The 24053-nt window shown below is 32.8% G+C and overlaps 1 protein-coding gene across 1 annotated transcript; it reads right to left on the minus strand.

Moving 5' to 3' along the window:
• Window positions 1-8: 8 nt before the first annotated feature.
• On the minus strand, window positions 9-23834 carry LOC130893642 (glutamate receptor ionotropic, kainate 2-like). Its single transcript, XM_057799899.1, has 13 exons — window positions 23663-23834; window positions 21752-22019; window positions 19163-19396; window positions 17026-17224; window positions 14525-14794; window positions 13991-14209; window positions 11348-11554; window positions 11113-11197; window positions 8991-9267; window positions 6935-7136; window positions 5952-6177; window positions 3481-3596; window positions 9-660 (listed from the first exon to the last, which is right to left on the minus strand). Exons 1-13 carry the CDS (start codon window positions 23730-23732, stop codon window positions 49-51), a joined length of 2985 nt encoding a protein of 994 aa, XP_057655882.1. The 5' UTR covers window positions 23733-23834; the 3' UTR covers window positions 9-48.
• Between the last annotated feature and the right edge of the window lie 219 nt (window positions 23835-24053).

Raw genomic sequence — 24053 nt, forward strand, 5'->3', positions numbered from 1 at the left:
AGATTCAGTTCTATCTAAATTTTATTGATATTATACAAAAAAAATTTTTCAACTGTTACCTTTAGATTTGGGAATAACAAACCCGTAGGAACCGGTTTTGGATTTCGAACTGATACTAGATATCGGGTAACTCGATTCGCACTGTTGTGATTTAGATTCGACACTGCCATTATTTACAGGAAAAACGAAACCATACGGTTGTGGTTTAGATCTTTGGTTATCAACAGATTCAGGTTTAACATATTCATTGGATTGTGGTGTATAAGAATTTCCATTCAGAAAAGACTTCCTTTTATATCTCAATCTAGCTCTTGATATCGAACTTGATCTAGATCTCGGAGACAGTGACTTAGTTTTTGACTCAATTATCTTCTCTTCTTCTTCGATCATTTCTTTTTGGCTATCCTCTTCGGTTTCCGATTTATTATCTATCATCAAATTTGGTTTACTAGGACTGTTGAAGTTTATATAAGCTAACCATTCTAATTTGAAAATTTTCAATAGAGATGTTTTAGTTCTAACTTTAACTTTACATACATATAATATATGTTCGAATATCACCAGTACAACTGCCAAACAAGTACCGTAAACAGTGCAGGAAAAACAACCTTCAACGTTTTTTATTCCTAGCGGATCTGCTTCAGAAACTTCTTCGTTACCCTAAAAAAAAATTGTGTTATACATTCGAAAACTACTCATTCTCTAGAAGGTGATTTCCGAATGAAGTGCTAGAAGGCAAAATAGTTATTTATGCAACAAGTGCAAAAATAAGTGTTTATTGTCAACATGACGAGTGTAATAAACACTTTTTACACTAGTTGCATACAATATTTTGTAGTTCGTAAAAAAATGTTTCTTTTTGGTGTAGAAAAATAAAAAGCGTAATTTAAGAGCAAAATATTTAATAACACTGGTCGACAAGATTTTCGTAACACAGGCCTTTACTTTTAAAATGGAAAAACCCGTCCAATAATAGAAAAAATATTTATTAAGCCCTAACATGTACCACTTTTCAATGGCTTAATTATTCCTGTTTATATTAGCAGGTAGGTTATTTTGTAAAGGGACGAAAAAATACCTGAACTGTATTATTCAGAATAATAAACATAAAAATAGCATCAAAAATTAGTATTCTGTTGAGTTTCATAGTAAGCGGTTCTCTGTTCATAGTGCAAAAAGTGATTATAAAGATGAAAATGTCGAGTCAAACGCACCGCAGTTGCAAAACTTCTCCTGACAAATTTTGCTATATTTGTGGAGAATTTATGGTGAAATCGCTAAATGTACTAGTACTTTGTATCTATACATTGTCATTTTCTTTAGCTTGAAATATTTCTTTTGCAACATTTTGTTTGTTTGCTAGTGATTGCTCTACGTATCCTTCCGCTACCGTCAACGATTTCCATGTGTCCTGTCGTTTGAGCTCTAGTATATCTGCTCTAGTATCTGCAAGAAGTGTTGCGGATTATCTCCTGAAGCGGTGACCTGTGTATAGCTCAGGATTCTCCAAATTAGCAAAAGTATTTATATCAATAACTTGGATAGTGCACTTTTCATTTCGGTAATTGATAACAAAAAAGTGGAATATGACTGGGACGTAATTTCGTAAACTTCGTTCCTTGTTTTTGAACGTCGCACTTTTACAATTGATATCGAACCTACTTTTTCAATTCTTGAAGCTCATCTGTGTGACATGCCCCTGCGATGCCACATATTACAGGGACCGAATATAAATTGTTTTAACTAAAGTATATTGGAGATGTAATGAGCAAATTCAAATGCAGAGAACTATTTTTAATATTATTAATGGTTCTAATACTGGGATGAGTGATTAAAGATGTAGTAATGGTAGATCATTCTATGAAGTAAGTATAAGTTGATTAGAATTGACGCTAACCTTGTGTATGGAAAAAAAATTTCGCTGGGTTCGTGGAAAATTAATGCGGGATGTTATAGGACTCTCTTTTTTGTAGTGCGCTCAACGTTCAACGTGGATGCTATTGGGAATTGAATGTGAAAAAATATGTTTTGAAAAACAACGGAGTTTGGTTAGGCAGAGGAGATGAAAGGGCAGACCTACCAGTTCACTAGGCTACGAAGAAACCTCAAAAAATCAGTTAAACTGATAAATGGAGCGATAAGATCTGGGATTTGGATTTAGCGATTGGTAAATCTTGGAGAAAGACTGTGAAATTTGATTGTGAATTGACTACTCGCATGACAAAAGCCTGTTTTCAAGGTGATTTGGAAGGATGCAGTAGATGTTTTCTCTTTATTTCATTATGGGTGTGATAAAACTTTTATACTATTGAAGTAGGGTAGAAAGGTGTGTTCTTCCGAAATTTTCTGCTATGAGATATCGCCTCCGTACTTGGTTCAAGGTAACGAGATCAATTAAAAATATGAATGAATCGTTCCTCTAGACGTCTTTTTTGTAAAGAGGCATTTGGTAGTAGAAGACTGTTGATCTAGATGAGGGAATGTGAAAAACGACAGCTTGAATTTTTGGTATATCGATTATAAATCTCCATCTCCTGCATCAAATCGAGAATTACATCATGAGATTTCAGTATCATAAATTGAAACTAGCTAGTGAGAAGCCTTGTGGAACGCCTGTCTGGATTGTGAATAACCCATTTTGGCACTTATAAGATATAGATAAATAAATTTATATCATGTTTGACAGACGGATACTAAAAAGTTTCCTAACAAGTTTGGTCTGCCAGACCTAAGCGAAAGCTTACTGCATATGTATGGAAATGACAGCGCAGAATTATTTGTTCGGTTTCCATCCTAGATCAAACGTTCAAAGCTTTCACCAATGTCGTTGATGTGCGATATAGGTGGTAAAAGTCAAGTTTGTAAAAGTTGGTGAATGAGAACTGAGTTGGCAGATGTTCCAACATGATAGAAAACATGATAGAAGTATGAAAATGCCAAGCAGACTTTGACGAGGCCACAGATGAAGGAGAAGATCTTCTCGAGTAGTGTTTTTAAAGCTTTCCTTGAGGATTACGTCTTTTTTGACATGGGAGTTTTTTCCACATCTACATGCCGATTGAGTGACTCCGGTGGTAATAGAGTCAGTTAGTTGTCTAGTTTTGAAGACAGAGGCTTTGCCTTGAAGTTTTGATATTTTTAATATGTGACTGTCCTCTTTTGGTATATAAGCTTGTCTAAAAACTATTTTTTGAGCCAGCTGAAATGGCTTCGTATTTTCTCTATTTTCTAACCCGACTTTTAAAACGATTCGATTAAGTCTTGTTTAACTGTATTTTCTCAAAAACTTTCTCTAGGAAGTCGGACCGTCATTGGCGTTTATTGTTGTTAATGGAACAGTGAAGTCCTATACATGGAAGATTGAGGAATTTTTGGAATTACTTGGCGTGTATATTTAGGTTTTCGAAAGTCCGATGATCAAGGGATTGATGAAAATTTGATACGATTGTGATAAAATTATTTTTCATAAGAGATACATACAGAACAAGCACCTCCACCTCTTCTTTCTTCCCACCACTTGGTTTTCAAATCATCAAGGAAATGGTTCTGTTGAAGTTTCAATATTGCTAGACTCAATCTTTTTCTATAAGGAGAACCTGAAGAAACAATTTGATCAAAAATTAAAATATTTTCAACAAATATTTATAATTATGTACACATTGTCACTTACAGAAATAATTTGAAAGAAGCATATTTTTGAATTTAAATTAAAATTCAACGGGTGTAGTGGGTGTTTTCATGCATTTAAAAATTTGTATGTTGCAAAGAATCACATTTGCCCCATGCAAAGTGGAAAATTGACCATATTTTGGGGTAAATGTGAAAATTTTCTTTGGCAAAGAAATAGAACGTAGGTGGTTTTGAATATGGTCAATACAGCGTCTCGATGCCCAGCAGGGTTACATAGCACACCATTTTAACAGAATTATTGGAGGGAGATATGAATCGTCTGCTGCTATGCAATCCAAAACTCCCTACCTGAGCCTCCTGACATACAAGATAATGTTTTCACCCCTCCACAATTGCTCGCACCCTACAAGAGTCATTATTGAATCCACTGTATTGAATAGAAAGTCAGCTTTAGTTGGGTTATTTAACGACATATCCATAACTTAGCTCTTTAAGCTTATTTTAAAAATCATACACAACAAACGTGCATTCTTTCTAATTTTCTGCAAATATTTTCGCTTTTTAAATGAAAAATTTTCCATGGAGCTCGAATATCAGACGTAATATTTTATTTCAATAGCTTCTTCAATGATTCCAATTTGCTCTTTAAGCTGTAAAGCTTCTTTTCATCGAAGAGCAAACCCATTAGAGCTCGAGTTGCACTCATACTGGTAATGGGATTCTTTTACCTTTAATTAGGTGGAATATAACAGTAATAGGTATATTCTATGCTTGTATATAAGTTTTTTTTTTTCATTCAATACATCATTGATAACATTGACAAGATCTTCTTTAGTATATTGCTGAAGTCTTTCGTTATTTTATATAATTTCTAACCGTCGTGCATCTGAAAAAAAACTATGGAAGTTCTAACAGTCTCGATATTCCCCCACAATTACATATTTTAGGGCAAATTTAAATACGCTCACTATTACCCCCAAATCAAGTTTACAATTGAACTGTCCTCAATTTTCCTGGGACATTTGTAAACAGTCGTACTTCTGTTCTCGTGAAATACAATCTTATATTTATTAGACAAATACCATATCGGCCACTTATCTCATACGCAAATTAAAAATTTCATGAACAGTAAAAATGTTCTACAAGTTCTTAAGCAGCCTGCCCATAGAAATGTTTCACGCTCGAAACACACCGAATGCAGCAAGGTCCAGGGCGTCACTATATCTACTCGAACCGATTTCAACTGCCAAATTCGAGAAATATGGAAGTTGTTTACAATTGCCTTTGTTTACGATTACCACAACTGACCCAATAAACTCTTTCATCAGACTGAATAGATTACGTTATATTTTCTAATGTTACCAAAGAGTTACCCATGTACGAGGCCCCAGACTTGAACGACGGAGCTTAACTTGGGGAAACCCAGCCTTAGCAAGAGAATAATATCCCAAGCTTGGTTAGTAACTCTGGGTAACGCGACCTCGGTCATCCTATAGTCAATCAGGCTTATCAGAATTCTGAGTAACCCGACCACGGCCATCCTTTAGTCAGCCAGGCTTGACAAAGCTCTAAATAACTATATGTACTGTATAGTTTTATACTAATATCTTATCCATAATTGATATCTTAACATTAGAAGTAATTATTTTCGATTAATAAAATTCTTTGTTGCAAAGATAATAGAACATAGAATAATAAAAAATAGTATCATTAATAAGTGGACTGAATCGATAGAAATGTGTCATAAATCTATAATTTTATTAACAATATACTAAAAATCTATATTTACAAGCAACCAGCCTGACCCACGGCTGGAGACCAGTCTTGGGTTTATTTATGCAACCGGGCGTGGTCTAGGCTTGCAAACCAAGCGAAGGACATTGTTATCATCCCTAAGTCCTACCAAGTCTAGGTCAATAACGGCTTCCAAGCTAGTGCCAGAGTTGTATATACTTGGCCCAAGTCTGGGCCTATACTGAGCCTATCTTAAAGTCCTCTATAGGAATTCGCAGGTCACATTTCAAACGTAATTTCAAGAAATTATGGTAATTCATTTGATGAGCGAAAAATTTTAATAAAATGTCAGGAAATCAACAAAAATAGGAAAAAATTTGACGTTATAACCAAATTTTTTTCGTCAAAACTACTATAAATTTACATTTGTCCAAGTTAGTGTTTCATGATGCCTTCCAAAATATGGAAGAATGCTTATAATTCACCCGCTATAAGGGTGGTTTGCATACTATCCACATGTTTGAATGTACTATCGTCTTTAGAACTTGATATACATGATAATGAACCACCTCAAATTAGAATATTACCCTTTCTCATCGCTATACCATATCCTTTTTGATCAAGATTATCTCCATATTGTTCTAAAGTACAATGCCTCTGTGTCGCATACTCGATAGAAGAAGATTCCATAAAAAAGGCGAATGGTTCTTTTTCTGCTCTTGCTACGCCAAGGTCGTTCTCTTTTGGTAAATCTTCAGGATGATGTAGCATATGTTGGCCTACTTTCCAAAGCAGCGTTCCCTCTTCTGCACTCTAAAAATATCAATTTGTTCAGGACGATTTGATAATCGCAAAGTTAACAGTCTTTTCAACCACCCGCCATAAACCATGAGCTAGTCGAAAAATAAGACTAACTACTTTTGAGTTGCTGTATTTTTGACTGTGAGTTTAATATATGTAGTGCGGTCCATGAGTTTTTGGTAGTAAATACATTTCATTCTCAAGAACATTTATGCACACGTTTTTTACAATGATCCGACAACCAAAAGATATTCAAAGGAGTGGCGTGGGAAAGTAGAGCACTTGCAAAAAAGCAAAGGTCACGAAAAGCATCAAAAACGTGATTTTCGGACTATGAGGGTATCCTTTTTATTGACTTCAAGGAAATGTGAACGCGGAGTACTACTCACTAAGTCAGTTGCGTCAAAGAATTTTCGAAAATAGGCGCGGAAAAATCAATTGAGGTATGCGCTTGCTTCATGACATTCCATGCGGTCTTGCTTTCCAAGACACCTGAAGGTTGAGTCAAGGGTTAAAAGTTTTAACATTAAAGATGAAATTGAGTGGAAGTAAAAGAGAAATATTTGAAAAGTAATCATATTTTCTTATTGAAAATATTCCTTTTTTGTAGACATATACATAGACGTATATATATATATATATATATATATATATATATATATATATATATATATATATATATATATATATATATATATATATATATATATATATATATATATATATATATATATATTGTAAAAATATCCATAGTAACAATAGTATTTACCATGAAATAACGAACAGTTGCTCCACCAAATTTAGCACCATATTTAATGTCATGTTGATTATCGTAGAGGCTCTGAAGATCAGTAAAAAGTTTTATCGGATTCTCTGTCGCTAAGAAACAAGCTAAATTGGCTGTGTACGACGCACTCATTATTAAACAAAAATACCACCATATACCAGAAGCCATACGTGTTGATATTGCACTAAAAGGAATATTTTTATGAAAAAAATTTGCTAAATGAATAGAAAATTTCTTAGTCTATACTGAAAAATTTGAATTTTCAAAATATGTGAACAGTATTTTAAGCTACATCTAGTTAGTAATGTTGCAGAGCGACTACTCCGGACTAAAGGTTTCAATTTTCGCTCATTTATTATATTAGGCTCCTGAAACATAGATGGCGGAAGCACTCGTTTACACATTAGTATTAATGTGAGTATATATTGAGAACAAATTAAAAACGAAAGAAATTGGGAGGATTGTTCATCGCCGAGCGTAAAAAATCTAATGTTGAAAATCAAGTTACAATCAGTACGCTAGAATTAACAAAGTTTTGACTAAAAATATAGGGTGTCATCATGACAGATTTTTAGGACGCTATTTTTTACTGAAGATCAAGATACTTTTGTGTTTGGGTTGGACACAGTGAAGATTATCGAAAAACAGTGGTGATGGCTACAGAAATATTAAAAAAGTGTCTACATTGTTGCCAAACGGACAATATGTCAAAACTGACATTGTAATAATAAAATTTGACATTTTCAATGGCGAACGTACTCAGAACGTATTGTTATACGAGTGCTATTTGAGTTGCTTACAGATACTTGAAACATTCATCTTGGTAAAAAATAAAATTAAATCGCAAACATTTTCGAGCGATGATTTTATATGACTTTCGACGTGGTTTAAGTAAGCAACTCGCTTCGACTTTTGGCGATAAAGCAACATTTCGAGTTCCTCTAGTTTTCCTAATTCAATCGTGGTCACACTTTGCTACAGAATGAATTCCATGAAGGTCGTCCAAAATCGGCTGTTTGTCAAGAAACGTCGTTGCAATGCGAAAACTGATATTGCAAGATCACCATGTGACACACATAAGATTGAGGTATATTTGGGCATTAATTTCACTCCCATGCATTCAATATTGCATGATTATTTGGCTGTCAAAAAGATTTGTTGGCGCATAATTTAATAATCGCTGAAAAAAAGCTCTTGTCTATTGGTGCGAAAATATGGTGAAAAATTTAATCACGGTGCTTCAAAAGACGTTCATAAAATCGTGACAGGCGGAGAATCATGAATCTATGCAAATGTACCTAAAACTAGACAACAATCGACTGTATCACAAAATTAGTGACTAATCTATCAGTCTAAATTTCATTTAATTGTATTTCCAAGAGTCTGTCAAATACGAATCTTGTAGTGTAGGATTTACAATGCCCATATTTCATAAATAAACTAAAATTTGAATATGATTTGTTTGGCATCAAATAGCAACTACCACCGGCTTTGATGGTCCTGTAAACTCCAGCGGAGGTTCTGCTTATGACCGAATACAACTCTTCAACTTTCCACCTACAAAACAGTTTACCATCCAGTATCAAAATGTTCGAGGCATGATTTTCGAAATGCTTCTATAGGCTGTTCCTTGCTATTACCGAAAAATGGTTTAATCCATTCGAGAAAACACTAGTGCCAACTCTTTCGACCTGTCGAATATAACTAATGTACTTCCATGGTTAGTGTTATTGGACACAAGATAGTTTTGTTGGGAGAGGTGTAGCATTTTATGTTAATTTATTTTATAATACTCTTACAAACTGTGTTGAATGATGATGGTCTAATTATTAATATTTGCTGGGGTGTCTAGAGATAATGATTAGAAAAAAATGAACAGGTGTACTCAAAAAACCATTAGAGATTAACAAATTTAGTTTGAGGTGTAGGAATTTTCACGTATGAAAACCGACTTATGAGACACCCTCTGTATTTTCATGCTAAGAATTTGTTTCCTCATGATTTGAAATGAACATTCTTCTATTTCAGTTCTACTTACATTGGAGCTATTTCAGATCCTTGAGCTAGTAGAGCTCCGGTGGCGAACCATAGTGCGTTCGAAAGACTGAACTGGTTAACCAAAAATTCAGGTTCTTCTATGCACGGATACGGATTCGTCCATTCGTCGGCGCACAGTCTGCCCATAAAATAGAGCGCAACAGATACCGTAAAAAAAGCTACACCCAAACATATCCAAGTATCCAAACCGAATGGATCGGCGAAAGAAAAGAAGCTCGGAGGCGCTTTTTCGGCTTTTCTAAATAAGATACTTATACCTAAAAGTATATTGGAGACTAGATAATTCAAATTCATTATTATGAATTACTGAGTATTTTTGATGGTGGCTTTTGAACATAAGAATTGGAAGAACTAGTACTACCTAATAAAGGAAACAAATTCTCGATATTTCCGAACAAAATTCTGAATGTAGAGTAATCAAATCGGTTTTTATTGCTCACATATTGCTTATAACATAACGGACTTGTCAAAAATAGAGCATATTACTTACTCACTTAATCCGTCTTTTGTTCAATTTCATACTATCTTATCCTTCGTTTTTGTTCTTCTATCCAGCTCCTTATCGATCTTCTTTTCTTTTTTTGGGAGTTCACGCTTCATAGATCTTTCTTATTAATCGTCCTTCTCCCATTCTCATAACATGGCATAACCATCTCGATTTTCCTATTTCAATTTTTATGTTATCCCTTATTTTGTCGTATCTTGATTTAATGTCTATTTTCTTCAGAAATCTCATTTCTGTATTTTGTATTTTACTTTTTTGTTTCTGTGTGAGTGTCCAAGTCTCAGATCCAAACGTGAGTATGGGCGAATATCCGTTTCTATTAAATTTGTTTTAGTATTTTTTTTAGGTAGAAATTGTGTCTGGACTGCATTGAATAATCTTCCAGCTGCTCCAGTTCTTCTGTTTACATCTAATTCCAATCTTCTATCTTGTACTAATGTTATATCAAGATATTTAAAACTTTGCATGCATTTGAGTATTTTGATTTCATCTTATGTTAATTCTATTACCAGCTTAACTTCTTATTAGCTTTGAGTTCGTTTATTTTCATATCCATTATCTGCGCATCGTTGAGTTTAAGATTTTCTCTCTTCCGCAATTATCACCATGTCATCTACGTGTAGTATCTCCGATATTCTGATGTCTTTCATTTTCCAATGTTCAATTTGTGTTTTTGTTTTTTTTTATTCCTTCATCTACACTATGGTGAATAATAATGAGTGTTTTTTTCGAACTTATTCGATACCTCTTGTTTAACTTGGACATACTTTTTCGACTGTTTATATAAATACTTTACCATATTAGTTTTTCTCCTATAAATCTTCGCGTATCTGGTTATCTTGTAATTGATTTACATCTTTCGAAAAATTCTTCAGTATCTTTTATTCTTTTCATATTTTTATCTCCACTGTTTTCTCTTTCTATTCATTCTTTTCATCCAGTTTTCGTTACCGCTTCGCCACTGGCCATTTTCTTTATCACTTGTTATGGACCTTCTTAAAAATTCTTTCCACTTTTCTGATTTTGTACTTTTTTTTCTGTTCCAAATGTTCTCCGTTTGTGTTACATAAATATTACCTTTTATTTTATTTAGGTTAATTAATAATTTTGTTACTCATTGTGGTTTTCTTCTGTATATTGAAATTTTATTTTATTTGTATCTATATGCAGTTATTGTTTGTTTTTTCAGTTTTTACAAGCTTATGTCTAAAAATTGTAACAATTTTTCAACAATAAAACATTCCACTCTCTCCCCCCCTCTCTTTCTCTAATCTACCCAGGTCTACCCCTCGGAGGATTGTATATTTATCCTCACTTTTTCACAGAGAAAATAATATCTGAAACGAAATTATCTTGATTCTTTTCTTTGTGCACTCAGTAAAGCTCACTTCACTTTTCTTTGCTTTTGTTTTTATTTGTTACTTGGATTCTATTTATCATTCACTTCATTTCACTACAGAACTATTTTAATATTTTTAATTGATAATTATATGTTTTCGCCCCTTGTTTTGTTTGTGTTGTCTGTCATTTAAATTAATGGCTTTTTTTAGGCAAACTATTCATTTGAATTGGGTTCATAATAAAGTAAATTTATTACCTAAAGTCATGAAAGGATCTGTGAAATCAACTACTTCTTCTCTATCTGATGTTATTGTGAAATCGCAAATAGCCAAATCAGACACCTAAAAAATAACACAGAGATCCTTTTACGACATGTAATCACCAAGAAAAGTCATCAATAGAAAATTTCAAATTTATAACTGCAATTATAACCAAATAATTTGATGAATTGAATCATATCAAGTTTGAAAAGCGTTATTCCAATAACTCACGTTGTTTAAAAGGTCTCCAATCATTCCAGTCCACTTTTTTGTTTTGTTATCATAAGCTCCATTACTTTTATCCTCCCTAACTATGAATGTATAATTGAATCCTTCCATTTCTGCTAACTTTTCAATTAAATCGATAGCATAACCTTCATACATTCCATTTCCAGAAAGATGATTGGTTGTTAACTTTAACATACCGTAAGGTTCTGTCTGAAATTATTTGAAATAATAATTATAATAACGATAAGAGAATTTTATTATTGTTAGAAAAATTGATTACAATACAAAAAAATATTAGAACTTCACATACAGCTTGTTGACTTTATTTGAAACTCTAGGAATTTCTTCATTTCTGTCGGGCATTCAAGTGTCTCCATATGTTTGAACGCATCAACCGCTTCTTCAGGTATAGAATAACGTTTACCTCGCAATTTATTTCTGATCTGTGAGGATAAGGGGAAATCCTTGGGTGCCAAACAAGGACTGTACGGCGAATGACCCATCAATTCCATGTTTAAACTGTTTTTGACCAAGATCAATGTTTCAAGTATGTGTAAATACCTCAATAGCACTTGTCTGACAACAGGCTCTGAATACGTTCACCATTACAATTGTCAGAATTAAAGATGACAATGTGTGGTGTATGGTTACGTGGAAGTTTAACGCTAAGGTCTTATGCATACTTACCCCAATCTGGAATACAGGGTGGAGAATGAATGACATCTTCTGAATCACTGGGTTTATAATTATACCATATATAATTTCTGTAACTTTGTTATTTTTAATAGAATACCCTGTATATAGATGCATAGATACAAATTTTATTATATTTTTGTCTAAAAACTTTCTTTCGAAAAATGCATAGTTTTTGAGTTGCAGACCCTTATAAACTATTTTTTTATAAGAATACCCTTAAAGGTATGAAAATGGTTTCTGTTCATTTGCTCTTAGCAACATCAGACGTATTTGAATCTATGTTGAAACATTTTTCATTTTATACAGGGTATGTATAAATAGTATTCTAAGTTTAACTTCACAAATATCCAATTTCTTTATTTTTTTAAATAGTACCACCGGGTTTTTTCTATTTTAATACATTCATGGGTAACAAATAAGGTAAATTCATGTATACATCCCTATACCCAAACCTTACCGTTATCCAGATATAAATGTTTTCTGTAAATTTTTAGAGATGTAGGTGTGGTGTAAATTTTATTTTAACCCGATGGCACATCACTAAGAAATAAAAAAGTATTTTTCTTTATCTTGTCAAGGTCTGTAAAAAAAATCGAATCGAATTGTATTTACTAATCCTATTCCAATTTCCAGTCGTTTCCGAGATATTTGAAGTTTTAAATGTTTAATATGTATACTTTTAGTAGGCTTTGTAATAGATGACACTCATTTAACTGTCATTAGTCAATTGTTGTTACTTTCGAAAATCGTTAAAATAACTCGTTCTCAATGTAATAAGAAATGAATAAAATTTAGACCACATCTGCATTTCTAAAAATTTACAGAAAGCATTTAATATCTGGATAACGGCTTAGGGGCTTAGGGGTTTAGGTGTAGGAAATTATACATGATGTATTTTCCTTATTCTTCACCCCTGAATGCATTGAAATAGAAAAAACCGGGTGGATCTATTCAAAAAAATAAAGAAATTTAATATTTAGGAAGTTAAATTTTGAACACTTTTTATACACACCCTGTATAGAATGAATAATTTTTCAACACAGATTCAAATACGTTAAAAGTAACTGAATAGAAACCATATCCATATCTTTAAGGGTATCTTAAAAAATAATTTATAAGGGTCAAATTTTTTACGAAACAATGAATAACTCAAAAAGTATAGATTTTTCGAAAAAAGTTTAAAGACAAAAGTACATTAATATTTCACGAAGATTTCAAAATGTATCAATATATAGGATTTTCTAGTCAAAATAACAAAGTTACAGTCGACTGCCAGTAGAACTGGAATTCAGCCATCTTTGAAAATATTTTAGTTCAAAGGATCGTATCCGAAAACCCAAACGTAGAAATTTTCATGATTTTACTAAAAATATTTTGTTATATACAGATAGTTTTAACTCATCGTGGGACATCCTGTATACTATATCTGAATATGACTGAATAACTATCCATATTTATTCTCTTCAATCCTATTTTTGATTGGTAATAAATGATTTGCTTAGTTACACCTATTGCGTTATATAATTATTCTCACATAAATTCCTAATTGTACAATAACTACCTTTTAGATATTTTACAATATTATGAATGTAATTAACCTTGTCCTTTGTGTACGTTTAACTGAGTTTATGCTGGCTTTTTATGACCTTTGGGGTCAAAACCACGACAAATGTCCACATCAGTAGTACCATATCTCGAAACTTAAGTAGCAACTGTCTTAATCGAACATTCGATTTCGACAAAAAAAGACGAATTCAATCCAATAAATTTTTTTTTATTAGTGCAACGAACTTTTTTGAAAAAATGTTTCATGAAATAGTTGAAATTAGATTAAGATCAAGTGATTGACGTTATTTAAGGACGTAGCAAAATTAAAATCCTGTAAAAACAACCTCATAGGATCCTTGACATACTCGCTTATTTATTATTAGTTTTATATGAAGTACTTACTAGAGTGATTTGTACAACAAAAGATTTATTTCGCAAACTTTCCTTATCTTCTTCCTCGATAGTATCTTTAGCTCTTGTTATATTGAGACCCTTTGAAAAACTCCATGTACCAACATCTGTGATACCTCCCTCCAATAATTCAAAAACTGTCAATTCGAAATTGCTGCGAAAGCCTTGGTTATCGAATTTAACTTGTCCTGTTAATCCTTCATATTCATACTAGAAATTAGATGGATAATTGAGTTTGATCATCATAAAAAAATGGATGAAAACATATTAAATAATTATCCTAGATTTAGAAATTTTGAAAGATGAACTTCTATATCACTCTGCCTTTGATGGGACACGGCTTAGTACAAACACCTCTACCCCAGCAACCTTATACCTGAAGGGGTAGAAATGCATCAGGGTTAAGTAAATGTACACAGAAGTTATAATATTGAGTTTAAATTGCTCTATTTCACTCACAAAATAAAGTTTTTTGATAATCAATTCATAGGAGAAAACCATTAATAAATAATTAATAAAAATTACCGATTTCATCATGTTGACCAGACTAAAACCATGTTCCCAACTATTGGTGTCATCGCATTGTAAACTATTATTATTCTCAGCTACTATTCTAATTGTACTTGATTTCTGTCTATCAATGAAAGAGTTTGTAAACATAGTCATAGCGTCTATGACTAAAGCAGTTTCTGAAGTCAATTTCCAAGCTGAAAGTTCCAATAAATCTGTATCCTTTGAAAAAAACTCTTGTGCTATTTTTTGTGTATATTCTTTTTCAGGATCCACTAATCTGATCTGAAAAAAATATTTTCTATAGACTGCAGTAGAAGAAATTGGAAGTAGTTCAATGAAACTATACTGATCATCAGTAAAAATCAATATAATAATAATCATGATTCACCCACAATTGGAAAACTTAAAGCGGGATTGAAAATTGATTTTATACGTCGTAAAATACACACATCGGCAAAATTAGGAAAATGAAGAAATTGAGAACGAGGTTTGAACTTCATATTCTCTCAAACCTATCAACAGATTTTAACAATATTTCTCCAATTTTAGCCATAATTTATCAGGAAGATTAATGTTGAGATATTTTCCACAGTTACTTAGTTTCTTGTCATATAAAGAAAGGGATAGAAAAATGAAAAGTTCGCTTATTTACCGTTTTTCCAGTATTTTGTCATTTATTCTATAACAGATATCGCAAAAAGAATCAGGTCCTGCGAAGGATTTATCAACTTCTATTTTAACAAGTCTGTCAGTTATTTCGCTCCCCCACGCTTTAATGTGTATCAGATTCTATTAGAGTGTAACTTCCTTTTTCTTACCCATCTTTAGCTTGTCAAATTTGGATTCTATGATATTGAAGCTTAGAGCTCTTGGCGGTTTGACTATCGGACAAGATTATAATCTCCTGTTTGCGATTATTTTTTTATAGGTCGATCTATAATAGAAAATTTCCACAATCATATATATTTGTGTTTCAAAATACTTGGTGGATTGCTCAAGCTTTCAGAGTGTTTGGTTCTGGACTAACTGACTTCTATTCTAACATTGTTTCCTATTTTGGAGCCATCCATATACAATTTGTTGGCATTTCTCGTTTAGTGTTTTGATCCTTTTAACTTCTATAGCTTAGTTTTATGGTAAATTTCCTCTTGAAGCCAAGTATTTTCGGTATTTCATCCTGATTTGTATCTCAGATTCTTCGAGACCAGTTTTTCTTTGTCGACTCCTCATCTGAACATTCTAAGTGAAGTTTTTTCGTGACTATTCATCGCTTCCCAATACATTATGGAGATATGTAAGATTCAAAATCACTTCTAGTACATATAATGATTATCGTGATATTTATACCTGTTCTAGTACCCTAAAAAACTGCAAATAGTAACGTGTTCAGACAGATCATTCTAAATTTCGATTTGAACATCTGCCAATTGCGCTCGATTCTCCACCACAGGAACTCTGTAGTGCAAAGAAACTTTTTACCTAACGTGATCAATTGGATCGACGTATGTAGAATATACTTACTACATTTTTATGAACGAGGTTCAAGGACTCATTTAAATAAGAAGTCAAATGGATATGAGCTTTATTTTGTGTGAACGAAAAGTCAAATCTGGTAAATAGAGCGAGTTGGAATTAGTGCAAAACGTCTGAATGTATCCATTCACTTATAAAGTATCATCAGACTATTAAATCCATGTGTGCTTCAAAATTAATCCCAACTTAGATCATTAATGATCTTTAAGCAAAAGGGAAATATAAATTTTTTGTTATACTCTACTCTACCCTTTAATAAATCGACTCATTTGTAAACAGAACATATAGTTTGACAAATTTATTCTGGCTGGATAGTAGATATAGTCATTATAGCCTTGGGGTTTCTCCGATTTACAGGATTTTGATTCATCCATTTTTTAATGGGTCTATCCCGTATTATTTGAATATCTTATACGAGAATCGTGATCTGTACCGGTGTGGACATCTGCTCTGTAAATACTGTTATATCATATATTGGTCATTACTAGCCGTGGAGATTTTGAAGTAGTCTTTTTCTTACGAATCTTCCAGTTTAGCACCAATGAGCCAAATTTTGGAAACTTCGGGGAGGTTGTTTCGTTCTTGGTCAAACAAAACACCCAGACACGAGTGGCTACTGGCTTGGTACTTGCATAAATTATATCTTCTGTGATTTACCCGCTTCCTCCTTAAAACCTGCGTTCCCCGGTGTCTACTTTTCATTTTGATTCCATGAAGGTATTCACTTAAGTGATACAAGCCACGTGAGAATGCTTACGTTGTTTATGTTCAAGTGGAAGCATTTATCAGATTTTTTATGCATTGATAGGAACAGTCGCGAGTGTAAAATACCGGGTATAGACGCCCATTTAAGAAATTAGGTGCAGTTTTTTTATTTTCTAGAGATCTGTTTTCAGGTCTTGTGAAGGAAGTCTGAGAAACAATCAAAAATTGATTCAGTATAAATTTTCTCGTTTTCATTTAATTATATAAATACTTACACCGGTGATGTTTGCGTTACTATATTGAAACGGCATCAAATTTTCAGTATGAGCATCCAGATTTGTTATTAGATAACTAAACCTCTCATTCATAAGACCCGCTTGTTGTATTTGAGATAAAACTTCGAACAGTTTTTCAATGCTGCAATCTAAAACGATGTATGTTTGTTCCGTGGCTTTCAGCTTTCGCATTGCTGTTCTGAAAATATAAAAATATAGTTGGGAAATTGGGAAAAACTAACTATATTTTTTGACAATATTATATTATCAGATTCTGATAACCATATCACTTGGGGCTAATGAAGATGTCGATTCATTCTAAACTACCACGACGACAATGTTTGGGTGTATCTAATATGTGAGCAAAAGGAGGTAAACTAAGACCAAATAGTTGGCAATGCTTACCATTGTAAACATCCCTTTAAACACAACATCTATCTAAGTTGGAATTTTTGGAATCGTTGGCGATATTCATACCAACACTCACAATTACACTGTCGATAACTAACTTATCGTCTTCAAAGGCTAAAGATAAACTGTTTACATTCAGTCTTTGAGGACGATAACTTGGTTGTCGAAACACGCGTCAGACACTGTAATTGTGAGTGTTGGTGTAAACAGTAGGAACATCTGTCTGTCAGGCGGAAATAAGCCTTTTTCGCAGGTATGATTCTGAATCAGTTCAAGGACCGATCGCATGCGCACTTTCAAAATTATCGTTCGCGGGTCGATGACTTCCCTCCCATCGCGAACTACAATTTTGAAAGTGTGTATGCGATGGGTCCCCAAGCTGATGCGGATTCAGAGCTATTATAAAATGATTTGGTACCAGATGTCGATATAGAGATTGAGTAAGTGCCTCAATCTAACCCTGCGCTGATACCGGATGTTCGCTACCTTTCGCCGGATTCTAAGCAGGTAGGAAGCCCTTTTCCTCTAACCTACACCGTCTGATAGGCGGATGTTCCCTCAACCGTCTCGGTTTTGTATCGTTTTTCACTGCCTGATTTATAGTTTCTTCATATTTTTCATCTTTGTATTTTCATATATTTAGTTTTATTACTTATTCTTATGATTTTACTCCATACTTTGCTTTTCTTGTTGTTATTAGGACTAATACACTGTTTTATTATTCAGATTTATTTCATTGTGATTTTTAAATAGTTCTAGACTATTTAAAAAGAGGAACTGAAAATTTGTATGAAAAGATACCAGAAGAGTGTAAGATGGTCTGTATAACATCGATACAAAAGAAAGACAACAAATTAGAATACAACAAGCATTGATTAATGTGATAAAGTTCAGTGCCTCCTTTGGCATTTGATTGTTCATTTTACGACCATCGAGTTTGACTATGTGTCACTATGTGATGTAGATCATTTGATGAATGATAATGAAACCTCTTCACAAAAGGGTATGAGATCTTGTGTGAAAATCGGTAATGAAGTATCAGAGCCATTTAGAACTGACAAGGGTCTGCGATAAGGATGCTGCATCTCTTCAACGCTTAAGATATATCGCACCTTCGCTCAAATAGTGTCAAAAGTCATAAAAAACAAAGTGTCGAGTTATAAGCGTTTAAAACTTCATCCTCCACATCAAAAACTGACAAAGTTACCGCAATGGTTACTGTTTATATAAAATTATTGGAGAAAATATTTTCTAGCACCAATAGTACAATAGAAGAAGAAGTTTTTGAGTTATGACACTATTTGAAAGAAAGAGTGATATAAGGCAAAGCACTCTCTATGTCGAGTAATGGTTTATAGAGTTTGACGATGATACAATTCACGGATGATCAGGTAATATGTGCAAAAGAGAAAGAGGATCTTGAATATATTGCGAAAAAAATGTGACAGCTGTAGATATTTAGGCGTAAATTTCGATGGAGAAGAAATGGATGACGCCGTAATAAAATGAAAATGAAAACCTGTAATTTAGAGATACAATTAAATTAATTCTTTAAAAATGTTATCCCTTTAAGCTTCTTCAATGAGAGGGGTTAATATTACCAAACTCTCATTATTTTTCGATTTGAATTATCACATAATGTTATTTCAAATCCATATTTCAACCAAGGAATTTATACTAAAATTCCTTAAAACAACGACGACAAAATTCAATCGTCATAACTTACCTGTAATTACCAGAGTTTGCGGGATCCAACTGAATTATTTGTACAGGAATTCCATCGTTTTGAGCATCTTCAATGAGAGAAGATACTCTCACCAAACTTTCATTATCATCGTATAGAATTGTGAGGCTTTTCCAGTCCTTTGTTGAAATAATTTGGTAATAAGCATATGATAAATATTGAGGATGCGGATAGAGATTCACCATAATATCATCACGCGTAGACCAGTAGTTCCATCTACGACAAACATTTCATTCGTATAGAGAGAAATGCTGCTTTTATATTCGTTCATATGATTTCTCTAGAAAATATGATGCAAAAATACGTATATTAAGTAATTTCTAGATATCTGAATGAATGATAGACTGTTGAAAATAGGATAAAGCACAAGAGTTGGTTAACAATCGTGAAATTCACAAGGACAACCTGTACAATCTAAAAATAGCAATAATGAATTTTTGAATGAATTGATTCTATAGCAAAAACGTACTTTCTGTTTAACATTCTGAAAAAAATTATCATAAATTGTAATTATTTTCCATCTAAAAGCTAAAGCAAGTTATAATTTAATAACGTTTCCATTTACATATTTGATTTATTTCTCAGAACATCAAGAGAAAAATAAATTCGTACAAGATAGAAAAAGAAGGAATCTCCGTAGCTTCTTCCACTTCTTCTCCCATAGTTCACATTTTATGAATATTATATTTTCTGATATGAACTAACACGATTTATTTCAATGTCTTCATTTTGTAGCTCTGTTTGGTAGTAACATCGGAATCCATCATCGTTTCATCTTCTTTGTTTCATTGTAGACACTAAGTATTGCGAATTCCCGAGGTAAACAGTCTTGACCGAGTGTATACATCAAATCAAGCCCTTGATTTACAAAGATGGAGTGAAAGGAGTATTTGTTGTTATAGGTACAACTGCAAAAATAGTTATGAGTCCGGGAAGTGATTTAGTACGGTACGAGATAGATATTTAAAGACGAGGCGACGAAGGAGCCGAGTCCAGAATATCTAATCGAGTACCGCAATAATAATTTCACGGATGTATATTAATCCCTAAAACAAACACAAAAAATATTTTCTGAATGATGGTGATTGATAATGAAATGTGATTTTGACTTAGTTTTTTGATATGGAAATAACAGTTGTTTTTTAGAAGCATTCTTTTCAAACCTTAAATTTTCAGTCAAAAACATCAAAACTCTTCATTATGATCTGAATACTCGATGGTCAAATCATTGATTATGGTTAATGAGAATATCAACATTTTCCGTTATTCTAAGTTGACAGCTTTTTTAAAAAAACAAAGTGTAGACTACCATCTAGACCAAAGAAGAACGCACCAGACAAAAGATATTTAGCATTGCTGGAGGTTTTCGAAAAGAAGTTATTTATAATTTAGAAGTAGACGATGTAGAGGATAGTAGTTCTTAGCTAGTAGTTCGTATTAATCACACAAAAACTCACGTTCGATTGTGATCAACAGCAATGATATGCAGTATTCGGATGTTGTTCAGAAAATATGAAAATTTGCGAAAACAACTTTCACTAAAAGCACATTTGGTAGACTACAGAAAATGCGTATGTCGAAGAACTGGAATACACACTGTTGGCGGGGCACCTAAAAAATTGCTGGATTCCTCCAGAAAAGTACACTGGACATTGCTTCAGAAGGACGTTAACATCGTTAGCCAACGCTGTGGCTGATATCAATATTTTAAAATGACATGGTGGGAATAAAGAGTTCATCAGTGGCTGAAAAATATGTGGAAGAATCCGTCGAGAGCAAAAATAAAGTAGTAAGAATGATACAAGGGGGTGAAACTTTTGTAAAAGTGTTAAACCAAAACCACACATCTTCCAGCATTGTTTCCCCAATGTTTCTTGTAGTTGCACCATTACTGTTAACATACAAAAATGAATATAAAAGAAAGTTTAGCTACTCTGTATTAATTGGTTTCTAATTTCTAATTATTTCAAACGAGATTTGGAGAATTTATGAGTACTTTAAAGTACAAAGATACCGTGCCATTTTCCGGACTCAAATTATTACTGTAAAGTTTACTTCACAATACAGTATAAAAAAAAAAAATTTTTTGGTATTAGAGAGTGATGGACTTAATGCGCTTCAGTAGTCTTCAGAAGAAAAAAGATACTGTAATTCTTAAGCGTACCTTGTAATGAGCAAATGGATTTGAATGGTGTAGTAAACATAGCAAAAATGTAGTGTACTTTTTTCAGGTTAATAAACAAGTAGTTTATTAGAAATCGCTACTTGTGTGTAGTTCGTAAGTCAAATCATCTAGCATTTATGTGAATTATTATAAAATGAGAAATAAACAATAGAAAATACGTTGAACCTTTGAATTTGTTATAAGAGAGAAGTTATTTTGTAGTCATTTACAATCCAATTGAACATCCGTACCAATGAGCATACTGAGCAAAAGCATTGTATTACTTTCAAGTGTTTGTAACAGTTTTTCATACTTCCTTGACCTTTAATTGGAAATAAATATTTTGTGACGCTAGATTGTCTAATTATTCATATTATATGAACAGAGTTGGAAAAATTTGTCATTACCTTGTTACAATATGCGGAATTTCCTTAAAATCGCATAAAGATTGCACAACAGCAATATTCTGCAGTGATTTCGGACCAAAAATTCCTATGACTCCTTCATCAAAAATTGAACAAGTGTTAGTCATCACGGAGTAAGGATTATCCCACGTCAAGTTGTTCCTAATTATTGGCGCGAATTCAAATTCGGTTCCATTATAATTTTTATTAGCAGTTTCTATAGCAAAGTTAAATGCTTTTTCAAAATTTTCATTTGCTTCGAATAGAGCACCTAAAAAGAAAATCTCATTCATCTTGAACAAAAGTTTATATTTATGAGTAGAGCTTATATAATCTAAACAGTATGAAACGACTCTTTCATATACTGAGTATGGCTAATAAATTACAGAACAGAACAGAAAAATTGAAGGAATAGATGTAGAAATAGAAAAAGAATCTCTAGAATACCAAGGGAGACAGAATACAAAAAATCCGGAATGGTATACAAAAACAATAAACGAGCTGATACGAATAAAAAGAAAGCTTATAATAGATACCTTAACTGACGTAAAGCAAAAGACAGAAGTTTGTACATGTACTAGAGCAGAGAAGTAGAAAAAGAAGTCATAGAAAGTAAAAATAGAACATGGGAAAAGAAATATGAAGAAAATGATAGGTATATTGGAGGAACGAATAAGGCAATGGCATGTAAAACAATAAGAAACATGAGAATGAAAAAAAAAACAACAAAATAATTCCTATATAATAGTAATGAATGGTAGGATCATTACAAATAACTGCTGACAGAGAAGAAAACACGATTTGACATACGATTCAAGCTGATATCCAAGAAATAGAAATACAAGAAATTCGGAGAGCTTCACAACTATCAAGAAATGAAAACGCAGAACAGAGCATATAGGAAATGAAGAGATACGAGTATGCCCGAGCAATAGATCTATAATCAATTATGCAGCCAAAACTAAATAAAAAATGATTATATTTCAAGAACTGGGAGTAATTTGGAGTTAACTAGGCTTCAAAGAGAAAAATACAGAGACAGAGCTCGAACATATGGATATAATCGAAAAAGAGACAGCAGGAGAGAAAAGCTGTAGGGGAATAGAAGAAGAGGAAAGTGGAATTTCAAGTTAACGAAAAAGATTATTAGATGAGGTAAAACAAAACTTAAAAAGAAAATGAAAGTTAAAAATTGAGGCTCAGGATCGGGTAAAGTGGAGATGTGTGATAAAAGAAGCCAAACTCCTCCATGGACCATAGTGTTTTTTATTTCCGAAATGGCAATTGAGCGTCCTCTGAAATAAGTTATCATTTTCGTTTGAGATTTTACGGTCCTTGACGTTGGCGATCAGCATGGCAAAACTCCCTCTATCCTGATCTGTCCTGCCTCTCTTATATCAGTCCATTCACTTATATTCTTCAATAGGTTCCTGTACGACCTTCAACTTTATCCATCATAATCAACTGGAGGATACTAAACCGGCTTACCACGCATTATGTGTCCCAAATAAGCTATTTTCCTGCATTTAATGTTATCCACCAACTCACGAATCGCATTTTCTCTGTTAAGAACTGCATCGTTTGTTCACATAGCGGTCCACGGTATCTTGAGCATGGTTTGTGTCCAGCCACCGTTAATTGAATTGAGAATAAGCTTACAAATGTTCTCCCGTAAAAAGAGTATAGCTTTGTATATATGTATATATGCACATTAATATCATGAGAATATATTGAGTAATCTAGAGTAACTTTCAGTGATGTTGAAAAATGAAAATGGAACAAAGAACAGTCAATTTCTAAGCAGTAACTGATTTTATTCGGTAGAATTTTGTTCCAAAGTATTACAAAAGAGTTTTGATGAATTTTATGATGAGTGCACAAAACATTTCAAACTTGTCAAACAAAAATATTTACCTATGTTTAGAATATCACACAAATAGCAATGAAAAATACAAGCTACAACAGCTACTGAAAACAACATCATTACTATCACTTTGTCTCTACTAAATGTATTCAGTAATTATCGAATGCATCTCGTTGTATTAGACCCTTACTAGTGTTATAATAAAAGTTGGCACAACTTCCCATAGTTTGGCTTGAAACATTCCATTTTTTTGTGTCTGCACCTAATTTATAAATAACTGTCATTAAGTTGAACTATTTCAACAGCACAATAATTACAAGTTGTTGGAAATATTTCTTAAAAATATTTGGAACATGGATTGAAAACTTTTTTGTATCCATTATACAAATTGTTTTCTCGGACGTTGATGAATACAGTGAATGAATTTTTCCTGAAAATTGT

Source organism: Diorhabda carinulata, chromosome 5, assembly GCF_026250575.1.
Source record: "Diorhabda carinulata isolate Delta chromosome 5, icDioCari1.1, whole genome shotgun sequence".
NCBI classification, from domain to species: domain Eukaryota; kingdom Metazoa; phylum Arthropoda; class Insecta; order Coleoptera; family Chrysomelidae; genus Diorhabda; species Diorhabda carinulata.

Coding starts and splice junctions, on each gene's coding strand:
- LOC130893642 (XM_057799899.1), bottom strand. CDS start 23,732: ATGATGTTGTTTTCAGTAGCTGTTGTAGCTTGTATTTTTCATTGCTAT. Junction 22,020..23,662: donor GTGTGATATTCTAAACATAG/GTAAATATTTTT, acceptor TTTTCTTTTTAG/GTGCTCTATTCGAAGCAAAT. Junction 3,597..5,951: donor TGGTATAGCGATGAGAAAGG/GTAATATTCTAA, acceptor TTGTTTCTTCAG/GTTCTCCTTATAGAAAAAGA.